At 47.5% G+C, this 12,770-nt stretch overlaps 3 protein-coding genes and 2 non-coding genes across 5 annotated transcripts; 3 read left to right on the top strand and 2 right to left on the bottom strand.

Moving 5' to 3' along the window:
* Positions 1 to 1,037: 1,037 nt before the first annotated feature.
* LOC139203882 (polyubiquitin-like) lies at positions 1,038 to 2,142 on the bottom strand. The gene is made up of 2 exons (XM_070833780.1): positions 1,879 to 2,142; positions 1,038 to 1,769 (listed from the first exon to the last, which is right to left on the bottom strand). Exon 2 carries the CDS (start codon positions 1,755 to 1,757, stop codon positions 1,287 to 1,289), a length of 471 nt encoding a protein of 156 aa, XP_070689881.1. The 5' UTR covers positions 1,758 to 1,769; positions 1,879 to 2,142; the 3' UTR covers positions 1,038 to 1,286.
* A 345-nt stretch (positions 2,143 to 2,487) lies between these two features.
* gatc (glutamyl-tRNA amidotransferase subunit C) lies at positions 2,488 to 4,234 on the bottom strand. The gene is made up of 5 exons (XM_070834133.1): positions 3,847 to 4,234; positions 3,713 to 3,763; positions 2,979 to 3,148; positions 2,745 to 2,848; positions 2,488 to 2,597 (listed from the first exon to the last, which is right to left on the bottom strand). The coding sequence occupies exons 1-5, from the start codon at positions 4,009 to 4,011 to the stop codon at positions 2,536 to 2,538; spliced, it is 552 nt and encodes a 183-aa protein (XP_070690234.1). The 5' UTR covers positions 4,012 to 4,234; the 3' UTR covers positions 2,488 to 2,535.
* On the top strand, positions 4,127 to 6,645 carry LOC139203569 (uncharacterized). Its single transcript, XM_070833382.1, has 3 exons — positions 4,127 to 4,132; positions 4,402 to 4,440; positions 4,933 to 6,645. The coding sequence occupies exons 1-3, from the start codon at positions 4,127 to 4,129 to the stop codon at positions 6,643 to 6,645; spliced, it is 1,758 nt and encodes a 585-aa protein (XP_070689483.1).
* On the top strand, positions 4,423 to 4,495 carry trnak-uuu (transfer RNA lysine (anticodon UUU)). Its single transcript has one exon. It is a non-coding gene; the product is annotated as a tRNA-Lys (tRNA).
* Positions 6,646 to 8,915: 2,270 nt separating the features above from the next.
* LOC139204543 (U6 spliceosomal RNA) lies at positions 8,916 to 9,021 on the top strand. The gene has a single exon (XR_011584429.1). It is a non-coding gene; the product is annotated as a U6 spliceosomal RNA (small nuclear RNA).
* Positions 9,022 to 12,770: the final 3,749 nt, after the last annotated feature.

The following is a 12,770-nucleotide window of genomic DNA, read 5'->3' as shown; positions in this document are numbered from 1 at the left end:
AGCACAGGACCCATCAGCCTCATCGTCACAGTTTGGCCTGGGACTTAACCTCTCCAGGAAAAAAAATAAAAAATCCAACTTTGGAAGAGCTGTGGAGCAAAGAAGACACTACCGAACAGCCAGTCAGCATCACAGGATCCAACCTAGAAAGCTTAAAGTCACTTTGTGAATGTGTGCTGTGTGTCTCATCCTCTGGTCTCGCTGAGATTGTGTTCTCATGTAGCCTCCTACACATTCCTGCACTCAGATGAAGAGAGCTGACCTTGGATGCATCCGGCCCAAGAACGACCAGCCGCCACCAGACTTTATCTTGACTGAACTCAGCACGGCAAAGCAAACTCAGTCACAATAACAGTGTAAAGTGCACATATTATCACAGACAGACAAGACATGCAGCCCACTGTAGTGTAACAGGGTAGTTTTGGTTTGTGAGGAAAAAGGAGCCATGCAAAAGTGAAGTGGCAATATATTGAAGTGCAGTGAAGCAGAGTGAAGTCCTTTCTTCCAGCTGCTCTGTGGACACACAGGACAACAGGACAGGTCTTTATCTGCTCACTGACATACAGTATGTTACTGATGCTGTCTGTGTTACAGTGTGTCGTGAGGTCACATTCAAAACTAAGTCTCCTCCATCTTCTCGACATTTGCTGTTAACAGTGATGCACCTCACGATAACCCCCCACCTCCACACACACTCCTCTAACCTTTTTTAAGTTAAATATGCATGTTTAAATGATTATTAACAAATATTCAGACTCCTGCCAGCTCCTCCTCGTCACTAGGAGTCATGATGAAGATGTAAGTCTACGTGGCAGTACTACAGATTCTGTACAGAGTGATCAGACTCTGCTCTGTGTATTATGATTACACACCTTTCATCTGCAGTGCTAAAGTGCCTTTTTGGTTACTTGATGTGTTTGTGGTTTGTACAGGATCCAGCTCCACCCTGAGCTGAGGAAATATTACAGTATAGGGAAAGTGAAGACGCTTGCAAACTCACACTTGAAACATTATTAATTTATTTTTTTAGTCAGCATAATTAAAACAACATAATCAGATTAGAACATACCCTGCTGAGTGTTTAACATTTTTGTGTTTCCAAACCAAAATTACACATTAAGCCAAAACAAGTTTTAACACTGACACATGAAGGAATGCACGGATTTTTCAAAACGGAAATAGAAATAAATTAGAAATACAGCAGTTGAGGCCATTCAACTGTCCTGTATACTAAACAAAGGAATGTACAGTCTATTAAATCTACGATGTGTTAACCAGAAGTGTCCTCAGCCTCCTCTCAGACGGGAAGTCAGCTCGATGGTGCTGTGGGCTGTGACGTTGTAGTCTGAAAGTAGGTTGCCATCCATCATATCCCTGCTCTGGAAGGTGAGCCTCTGCTGGCTCACTGGGACCCCCTCTCTGCCCTGGACCCTCTTCTTGAAGTTGCTCACGGTCTCGTCAGGTTTGATATCGTAGGTGCTCAACTCCCCCTTCAGGTTTCTGAGCAACACCTGGAAGGTCGGCGGCTGGGTCAGCAGCAGAGACACCTGGCAGCCGGACTCCAGGCCGTAGCTGCCTACAGACCGAGTGTCGTCGTTCAGAGGAATCCTGTGGCTGTTAACAAACACCAGACTCTGCCTCTCAGGGGGGACTCGTAGTCTGCCCTGGATGAGGTTTTTCAGATGGCCCACTGTGTCCTGTGGGTTCACCTTCAGGGTGCAGGACGTCCCATCCAGCATCACAACGGTTAGATCCATGATCAAAGTGGTCTGAAACATCATTCAATACATAATACAATACTTTAGCATAACTCTGGGGGGGGGACTCTATTTTCACTGAATTTGAATCATTATAGTGTCGATGAAGAAAGTTTCTTACCTTCTGATCAGTTTATCAAACTCCTCAGGTAAACTTCTGTAAAGCCTCCAGACGGTGAGAGGTACACAGACGATGCAGAGCAGCAGCTGACAGGTTTCAGCTCACAGCAGTTTTTATACAGGCTGCCTCAGCTGAGCAGCACCGCCCCCTTCACCTAACATTCGTTTTCCCTCTCTGCCTGGAGCACTTTCAGTTTCTATTCTCCCAACATGACGCAGCTACTGTATTGTTTTTATCATTACCAACACTGCCCCGAGTCATGTTCAAGATAGTGCCACCCAGTAAAGTAGCTTTATCAAACTTGGGGAAGAAACTGCTGTTAGTGTGAATTGCAGATAACTTGAGATCAACCAGGGAGTTTTAGATGATTGGCCTGACCAGCCCGAGTCAGGTCAAGTTAGGGGTTTTAGTTTTAACAAGAAAAGGCTAAATGAAATGTGACCAAAACACACACCAGTCTACTTTTAGCCACTTATACTTACAAAACAAACATGTTTTCTATGGAAACAAAACAGAAAGAGAGAGAAAAGATCAACTTCTTTTGTCAAAGGTAAATAACAACAATGAAATGAAACTGAAAACTGAAAATGTAAATGAAAGACAAGCAGGTTTTTGTCTAATACAATTTATTCCCAAATGAAAAATAAGTCATAAATATCAAATATCAGAGTGTTTAAGCATGGCAGCCCTCTCCTCCCTCTTTGGCAGGGGAATGTTTCCTGTGGGGAGAAAATAAAAGTTAAATTAAACAATACACCATCATCTTCATTTTATTTTTTTTACCACTTATCATCTCTATAATATGTGAGCAGTCATACAACCAACACTAATATTTAAAAATACTTGTATTCAGGTTTCTTTCTTACCTGGTGGTGCCACAAAATATTCTTCAACTGTGTTTCTGGAGAGCTGAAGCAGTTCTTCAGCGCTGTCCCCTTCCTTCACTGCATCATCCCGCAGGTTCAATGCCCTGAATGTGCACGGGTTAAAGTTCAAGAGCTAAACCTGATTGACAATTTTTATTATTAGTTGGGCCTCTTTGCTGCAACGGAAAGGCCCACATGCAATAAAGCTGTTTTGCATTGCTGACTGTACCATACCTGTCCTCCAAAACTGTGTCCATCGGTTCAATTCCCGACGTGTCAACAACATGGAGCTGATCTGCAATTCGTATAGCTTTCTCCAAGCAGTCCAGTCCCTGTTTGGTACGGAAATCAACCAGGGCGAGGCGCTCCAGCTTGTCCACCAGGTCGGCAGAGATTTGAGCAGGCTGTGAAATCAATGATGTGTTGATTAGAAAAGTGTGTGTGACAGTTTCCCACCTTTACAGTATGCAGCTGGTATTAGTCACCATTACATACATTATCAACTTCTAACCACCAAACACTGTCATGACTCATGGGCCTCCGTCTGATCTTTGATCATTTGTGATCCATCAAGTTTTATTCTGTTGACATATTTGTCATACACATACACAAACATCTTTCTAGTAAGAAACTAAACAAGGAAACCCTGTTTATGGAAACACAAAGAGGGAATTTGACACAAAAAAACACTATAATTTGATAAGCATCCACTTAATTTGTCTAAATCAGACTCTCTACAGATCTGCTAACTGATTAGTTACACATAAATCTCTTAATACATTTTTGTACACAACAAGGACTGTGGATTGTTCTAATGGCCAGTATGTACAGAGGGTTAGAGAATAAAAAGGAAGACGTGTGTCAATGTGGCTGTAGGTGAGGACAAAGGTAAGCCATCCATAAATGTACTGTAGAGGTGAGATTACAAGGCACCAAGTCACTAATGCTGCTTGTCATGAGGATATTACCGGAGGGAGCTGCTCCTCTGGTACTGGTTCCCATGTAGGGGCCGCGGGTATCTGTTAGAGGAGACACCGGGGTCATAAGAAAAAGGTCAACTTCCTGCTTCGGGCTACAGAATAAATATTTCCCTTTAGTGTACCTTGGGGTTGTGTGGTTGAGAGGACAACAGGCTCTGCAGCCAGATGTTTCTTCTTCTGGGGAAGTTCGTCACATTTGTTGCCCAGTATCCACTGTTTGCTAACAGGTCAAATGAAGTGATTTTCGGGGACAAGCCGCGTTTAACAGTGAAGCTAAACACAGACATTTTCAGCACAGTCGCCCAGTAAGCTACGACCGAGTTGTACACAAACACTGTCGCATTTTCTTGGCTTTTGCGAAGGGTTGACTCGACAGGAAAGTCGTGTCTAAGCTAGTTTAACATGGAGGTAGCTAACAAGCTAACGACTTGCCGTAGTTTGCCTCGAAGAGAGAAGACGAGGGGCGAAATACTTAACTTCCACTCACATCCTACTTCGCTTTTCTCTCAGGCAGACAACAGAGTGTTTTATTGTAGTTCAAATGCAGCGAGGGCGTCTTAAATATGGAGAGATGTTGTTCTGTTAAACATTTAACCCTCCTCACCAACAGTATGACATCTTTGAACATAGATAGCATTGTGAAACCGATGTTTTCTGTGCCGCTGTTGTTTGCGCAGGCGCACTTCGCCCCTAACAGAGCCCGGATAGCTCAGTCGGTAGAGCATCAGACTTTTAATCTGAGGGTCCAGGGTTCAAGTCCCTGTTCGGGCGGTAAAGTTTTCAACTGTCTTTACATCCACGGTAGTGAGATGTCCTCTCTGACAAAGAGGCACATCTTACAACATCTGTCTGTTGTGTTTAAGCCAGTAATATAAAAAGATATGAGCTAACCTTTATGATTCATTTAGCAATTAAATGGGAAATATTATATAATTTGATTGATTTAATATGACATCTTATTGCTGCAGAACCTGGTCAGACGGAGGAGGGGCCAGGTCCGGAGTCCCCCCACAGTACCCGGAACCTCTGAGCAACACAAATCCCCCCACCAAGAAGGAAATCGGAACATCGTCGGGTGAAGTGGCCTGTCGCTAACAGCAAGGAGTGGACCAGGCTGGATGAGGACGTAGATGAAACCCTGGAAGCTATATCAAAGGGTGACGCTGACCAGAAACTCCAAACTATGTGCTCCTTCATAATGAACATAGGAGCTGAACGTTTTGGAGTGGAACAGAAGCAAGGAGCAAGAAATCCAGCAAGGCTCAATAGGCGGGAAGTTGCTGAGGCAAGAGCTGAAATCCTTGAGATGCCAGTTCAAGGCAGCCAAGGAAGAGGAGAGACCTGCTCTGTCGGAACTCACTAACATCGTAAGGAAGAAGCTCATCACGTTAAGGAGGGCCGAATGGCACCGAAGGAAGGGAAAGGAAAGGGCTCGGAAGCAAAGTGCCTTTATTGGAAACCCCTTCGCCTTCACTAAGAGGCTACTGGGCCAGAAGCGAAGTAGCCACCTTGCGTGCCCTGTAGGAGAGATCGACCATCATCTCAATGAGGCAAGGGAAAGCAAAGGAGACTTGGCAACTGTCTGGCTTGACCTAACCAACGCCTACGGATCCATCCCGCATAAGCTTGTCCACACAGCATTGACAAGACACCACGTTCCTGGGAACGTCTGCAACCTCATCATGGACTACTACAGCGATTTCAGCGCAAGAGTCTCCTCAAATCAAGTAACATCTGGCTGGCACTGCCTGGAGAAGGGGATAATCACCGGCTGTACAATCTCGGTGTCACTCTTCTCCTTGGCTATGAACATGATTGTCAAGTCTGCGGAGGTTGAATGCAGAGGTCCAAAATCAAGATCTGGGACCTGGCAGCCCCCCATAAGGGCCTTTATGGACGACTTGACAGTGATGACTACATCTGTTCCTGGGTGCAGGTGGCTCCTTCAGGGGCTCCTTCAACGGCTCATCTCTTGGGCAAAGATGAGCTTCAAGCCAGCAAAGTCCAGGTCTCTAGTCCTGAAGAAAGGTAAAGTGGCCGACCATTTCCACCTTACACTTGGAGGGACCAAGATTCCAACGGTGACCGAAAAACCTGTCAAGAGCCTTGGCAAAATCTTCGACAGCTCCCTGAAGGATGCAGCGGCTCTGCAGCAGACCAAGAGCGACCTGACTTCTTGGCTCACAGCCATCGACAAATCAGGTCTCCCAGGAAAATTCAAGGCCTGGATGTACCAGCACGGTGTCCTGCCAAGAATACTCTGGCCCCTGTTAATCTACGAGGTACCAATGACGACGGTAGAGGCACTAGAGAAGACCATCAGCCAGTTTCTCAGGAGATGGCTGGGGCTCCCTCGGTCCTTGAGCAGCATCGCCCTATATGGCCATTCCACCAAGCTGCACCTCCCTCTCAGTGGACTATCAGAGGAGTTCAAAGTCACCCGCTCCAGAGAGGTAATGATGTACAGGGACTCCGCAGATGCCAAGGTGGCATCGGCAGGAATTGTTGTCAAGACTGGGAGGATGTGGCAGGCACAAGAAGCCGTAAGCAGAGCCGAGGCTCAGCTGAGGCACAAGTCCTTGGTGGGTACCGTGGCAATGGGGAGGGCAGGCCTTGGCAGCTTTCCCAGGCCACGTTACGACCGGACCTGCGGCAAGGAGAAGCGTCAGCTGGTCCAAGACGAGATCCGTGCAGAGGTGGAGGAACAACGCTGCTGCAAGATGGTCGGCATGTCCAAGCAAGGAGCATGGACAAGGTGGGAGCATGTGGAACCTCGCAAACTAACCTGGGCAGAGCTCTGGAGAGCTGAACCTTTGCGCACAAAGTTCCTCATACAATCGGTGTATGACGTCCTCCCAAGCCCGGCCAACCTGCACACCTGGGGCCTGGCAGACACTCCAGGCGCCACGACCAAGTTTTAAAATCCTTGGCGGATTCCATCTGCACAGCGATACAATATAAATACAGATCTTCTAATCTGCATTATCCATTTAAGAAATATTACACTTATTCAATGCTATAAGGATGCCTTCACCTCCTCAGTTGACCCTGACTGTGTGGAGGCTCCACTGTGCAGGTGAAGTCTTCAAGTTAGAGGCCCTGGAGAGCCTCTATCAGTCTGAGGACCCCAAAATAATCCGGTAAACTGTGAAGACATTAGGTTTATAATATAGTTTATAATATAATATAGAGACAGAGTGTCTGACTGGCAGAGATCTGTCAACTCCCTGCAGAGGAAGGCTCCAGCCTTTGCAGGCCCCCCTAAGTCTGCATTTCCAGGCAAACTCAAGTCCAGTTTACACTAAATATGGATTTAAACATTGTTGTGTTCACTGAACATATTCTTAGTTTCTTCTGGTTGCAGCCTCCTTCAGACGAGCTCTTCCCTCAGCTCTCTTTACTTCACTTCACCATGTGCAACACTTTCTAATATCCCCCCTTCTTTTTATATATTGCCCCTGTGTACACTATACTGTTTCTATTGTTTATACTTCCTCTAATTCATTGAAACTAATGAAGGAATATTTTATTTTATCTTGAGGAGCCATCAGATGAAGAGCTGGTCCAGGAGACACAGAGGCGTGTAAGTAGTAAAGATATTATTCATGCACCATATTTTTAATAACTAGAATAACTTTAATCATTTTGACTCTTCATTTTGCGTTATAAATGTTTCTGTAAAAACTAGCGGATATCTGCCTGCAGCAGCAGAGTAACATTTCCTTCATCATCCCTCCAAGTTACCTGCATTAACTCCCTCTAATGTGTCTTCATCATTTTGTCTCATCCTCACTTTCTCCCTTTAAAACCACCTTCTGTGCTCCTGCAGCTCGGCTGTGTTTGTGTTTGTGATTCAGTTGTAACACAGATATCAAATTCTTCCGTGATACTGAGACATTTTATTTCTCTTCAAGCCTCTGATGTACAGGCCCCTCTCTCGCTCCTGCTGCATCCACCTCCTCCCACCTCCACCTCAGCAGCAGCACCTGAGCAGGGGGCTGGTGTCTCTGCTGTGCAGGATGAACCCACAGACGAGGAGCTTCTGGAGGCCAAACTGGAGCTTAACCGCCACCTCGAAACCTCCAGCAGCCCTCGTCATGGTCCAGCCTCCAGCTCCCTGATCTCCACCACCCTGCTGCCATTTTCCTTCTCTCTCTCTCTCTCTCTCTCTCCCTTCCTCAGTGTTCTGGAGTCCGACCCTACAGCAGCGCCCTTGAATGCAGCCTACAGAGCGGTCAGACAGCGACACCCAGCGGCGGGTTGGTGGAACTGCAGCTGCTGTTTTTGAATGAGAAACAACAGGCAGGGAGAAAGTTTCTCTTCCTGCTTCTAACCAACAACTGAGCACAGAAAACACTGGCATTTATGGCAGATTTCAGCCCACAGACGTTCGGATAGACATGTTTAATGTTCAGAAGCACCAAACACCAAGAGAATAGAAGAACATGTTTAAATAAATTCAGTGCAGCTTCAGAGGCATTCAGCAGCAGAGCACACAAAACAAGACAGCTTTTTAATCCTCATAGCAGGGTTCTGAGTGGATCCAGCTCCTGGTTGGAGTTCAGATGAGTCTCCTTGGTCTGTTGCACTTTCTTGTGTTTGCAGCTTGATCCAGACGCTGAGGAGTTTTCCTGCTGTGAGTCCGCCTCGTCTCTTCCTGCTCGGAGGTGGAGGGAATGACGTCAGTCCAACCAGACCAGACCAGTTCCTTCTCTCATGTCGCTCCTTCCTTAAACTCTCCCCCGTCTCTCACAGTGAGTCTCTACCAGCACTCTCTGAACTTTGACCAACCCCCACCGACTCCTGAGGGAGTCACAGTCCCTCCAGGACGAGTGTCGGAGGAGGGGCGTTGAGTCAGCCTTTTGTTCTGGCGCCTTCAGTCATCCAATCGCTGTCGTCTGACGTAACTTCAGCCATGCCTAAATCTCCCATCATGCCTCTGCAAGGCTCACCGGGACAAACTGAACCCGAAACATCTCAAACTGAACCAGACCGGGTCACACTGAGCCATCATGTCTGATTAAAGATAAATAACCAACAGCACAGCAGCCAAACATTTCTTTCTAGTGTTTTGTTGTATTGATTAGAAACTATCTCAGTCCTCACGTCCCTCCCTGTGACCTCCAACCCTGAGAGAGAGGAAGCTCCAATGGTGAAACCTTTAAATAGAGGTCTGGGACAGGAGACTGTTGTGTTAGTTCACTAACACATATACTAAAATTGGAACGATACAGAGAAGATTAGCATGGCCCCTGCGCAAGGATGACACGCAAATTCGTGAAGCGTTCCTCATTTTTCATCATTAGCGTCTAAAATCATAAATATTTTATTTCTTTAAATCATATTATTTAGAATATTTGGGAGAAACAGCACTACGGCGGCCGGAGGCGGTGCAGCCAATCGCGTTGCTTATCGCTACCAAGATTTAACCAATCAGATTTTAATTCATTTTAGAGCAGTCACTCTCAATATTCTTATGTGATATTCATCTCTTTTGTTTACAGTTTCTCCTGGCATTTTCCAAAAAAAAAAAAAAAATTATAACAAGTATGGACTTAAATTCTTCCCAAAAGGTTTTAGTCCTAGACAGCACCAAAGAATATGACTAACATGGGCAGATGTTCTGTCACAACACTGTCTTGAGAAATGGTTAATCTGCTAAACCAGTGTTAGCACATCTGAATTTTCCATGTGTGTTCTCTTCATGATTAAGAGGCTGTGGTTTTTATATCTATATACAGTTTATATATGTTCATTCATTCCTTCATTATCTCATTGTTTTAATAGGGAGCAGAATTTGCCTGCCTGCTGTTGGATCCCTGCTCTGCTAGAGCCTGACCAGCGCTGGATTGCCAAGGCCCTGTTTGGTTTAATCACCAAGAGCTAAGCGTGTATGTTTTGTTGAGCAAGACTGATAATGCTGCATTCAATTACATCATTACTTGTAGACTCTGTATGCCAAACGCCACTGTGGCAAATCCTCGTGTTCTGTCCCTTAACGCAGCAGAGATTGTCCTGCTGAAACAGAGACTGAAGCTGCCGGCTTTGGAGCCATTTCTCCAGGTGTCTAAACCACCTCCTCGACCTCTCCTGCCTGTGTCTGCACACGCCTCAACCTCCTCAGTCTGGGCCCCAGCCTCTCCTGCCTGCCTCCCAGTCTGTGGCTCCTGTGGTTCTTCCCACACCTGCAGACCGTCGTCTGACGTAACTTCAGCCATGCCTAAATCTCCCATGATGCCTTTGTAACCCTCATGAGGCCAAACTGAACCTGAACCACCTCAGACTGAACCAGACCGGGTCACACTGAGCCATCATGTCTGATTAAAGATAAATAACCAACAGCACAGCAGCCAAACATTTCTTTCTAGTGATTTGTTGTATTGATTAGAAACTATCTCAGTCCTCACGACCCTCCCTGTGACCTCCAACCCTGAGAGAGAGGAAGCTCCAATGGTGACGTCGTTGCCCATTGTTCTCTGAGAAAGCGGGGGGGGGGGTACTACTGCAGGGATGCTGAACTGAACGTGTGTGCCCTCTTCCAACAGGCTGGAGAGTGTTTCAGCACTGGGAATGATGTTGACAGGTAATTAATAATGACTTATTTCATTACTTTCATTGTGATAATGGTTAGATGTAGTGGTGATGATGATAAATGATAATAAACGAATAATAATCCAGTAAGAGCAGTTGCAATTATTCAATTCAATTATTGACATGTAGACGTCTTCAGAGCGGGACTCTCATCAGACATGTCAAGTTTGGTGCTGATTGGATCATGTACAGTGAAGTTATTAACAACTTCCTGTTTGACTGCGAGTCATGGCGAGACACTGAAGATTGACAGCTAGCCACGACCAAACCGTTAAAGTTTTGTAGAGACCTTTAATAACTTTTCAAAAACGAACTCAAATCCTGTAAAGCAATGGCTTTTACATGTCATTTATATGAATTCATACAAACACTCGGTGCTCAGGCCCTAAAAATGTCCTCCTTCACTCTCCCCCTGCCCGTCGCCTGCCGCTCTCCTCAACATTTCCTCCTTCCACTCTTGAACTGTTTTTCCACCGGTAGTGGCACAGTACGCCACACCTGCTATGCGAGTGTGACCAGTCTCTTGTGTTTTGGGCTGGCCACACTTGCTGCACATGTACTGCACCACAGGCCGGCGGACTTTGCTCCCTGGACTTTGCTCCCTCAGCCGCCTTCCTCTTCCTGAAAGCTGTTGTGCGTGGTATCCGGCGTGGAGCAGGAGGAGGAGACAGCAGAGCAGCAGGGGCAGGAGCCAAGCCCGAATCCGGGAGAGGAGGAGGAGGAGGAGGAGGAGGAGGAGGAGCAGCAGCAGCAGGAGGAGGAGGACCACAGTGAGAGGGCCCTGGCTGGTTCTCAGGGACGTGGAACTGAAAGGGCTGCCCCTGTCCCACCTGAACTGAGGACAGCCCTTTAGCTGGAGGGAGAGGCTCGGTGGCAACTGCTGCTGCAGGGACCATGCCAGTTCCCTGCAGCAGCACAGCCCTCCAGGCCTGTTTTTGCCGCAGAGAAAACCTGGAACACAAACAGGCTGTTTTTAGGCTCTTTAGCTGTCATGGCAGGATAAATCACAGTTGAGCTGCCCACACATCAGCACAGCTTCATGCTGAACTCTTACCACTGGGACAGGGTCCTCTGGTTGAGCTCAAAAAGCTGAATGTCGGTCTCAGCCATCAACCTCTGGCTGGCCAGCACTGCGTCTCTGATGGCCATGTAGTCCATGAGGATTAGGGACAACCGAGACTTGGTGACCCCTCTGGACTGCGTGGCCACGGGGTGGAGGCGGCAGAGCTGGCTGCAGATGGCCTCCACCAGGCGACTGGTGCTGGGCCACCTTGCAGGTCCCGAGATCTGTCCGAGAAGGAAGCTGAAGGACAGCCACGGAGGGGACAGAGTGGATCAATATACGGCAGCTTCATTCAGAGGAAATGGCAATATTAGAACTGAGTCTCACCGTTGGAGACTCTCCTTTCCAGGACAGGAGGTGTCCTTCCCCTTTGGCTGCCTCTCCCGGTGTCTGGGAGGGTAGACAACTCGCTGTTTGTCGCTCTCTGGCAGGCGATTCCAGAGAGCGATGAGTCGATCTACCCTCCTCTCAGAAAGCCCCCGAATGCTCCGTGCTTCCAGCAGGGCCGTGGCCAGCTTCAGGACATGCTGGTATCCTGGCCGACTGTCGGGACCCAGTATCTCCTCCTGAGGAATGCAAGAGTACTGCTGTGAGCAGATAGCCATTAAGTGTTATAATGTCTCCACTGTCCTCATTATTACTACTAGTAGTAGTAGTTTAGTGTTTATGACCTCAGAGTCTGAGGAAGAGGGCTGGGGAGCAGGAGCCTGATCCTCAGGGGCCTTGGTAGGGGCGTCTTGGTCTGGGGCGGCCGGACTGCATGGCTCAGACCGGGGTGCGTCAGCTGGATCACCTGACCGGGCTGCTGTGGTGGTGGATGGGGTATCGGGATCAAAGACGGTGGGGTCCTCGACATCCTCCTCGATACCCTCATCAGCGTCCTCCACGGACTCTACGGCAGCAGCCTCGTCCGGAGCGTCGGGGTCCAAGCTGAAATCCTCAAGCACTCTGCCTGTTTGCTGGTACAGGTACTCCACCCCGATGAGCTCCCCTGTCACACAGTGAAAAGACAAAGCAGAGGATCTGGCAAATGCTCCTTTTCCTCATAGTTGAGGGAAAAAAAGAGTGAAGTTTTCACATCACATACCCGTGTACTCAGCAGGCTTGGTGAAGTCCTTAACCATCTGAAGGCCAAGCACCCTTTGGCTCTTCTGGTTAAGGACGTGCTTGAGGTGGCCACTGTAGGAGCGCAGAGGCGCCGTCTGTCCCTCAGCTGAAGCCGGTGATTCAGCTGCAGCTGCTGCTGCGCGGTCCTCGTTCCACCTCACCAGTCCATCGATCAGGAACGCCTGGAAGTATTTCGCACTGGCTTGCGACCCTGAGGAAGAATAAGAATAAGACCTTTAATTTATTTATCCCGGAGGAAATTGTTGAAGCAGGTTTTACATCAGA

Source organism: Pempheris klunzingeri, chromosome 7, assembly GCF_042242105.1.
Source record: "Pempheris klunzingeri isolate RE-2024b chromosome 7, fPemKlu1.hap1, whole genome shotgun sequence".
Classification (NCBI taxonomy): Eukaryota; Metazoa; Chordata; class Actinopteri; order Acropomatiformes; family Pempheridae; genus Pempheris; species Pempheris klunzingeri.
Note: the sequence above shows the minus strand (reverse complement) of the source record. Positions and strands in the feature narration are given on the sequence as shown.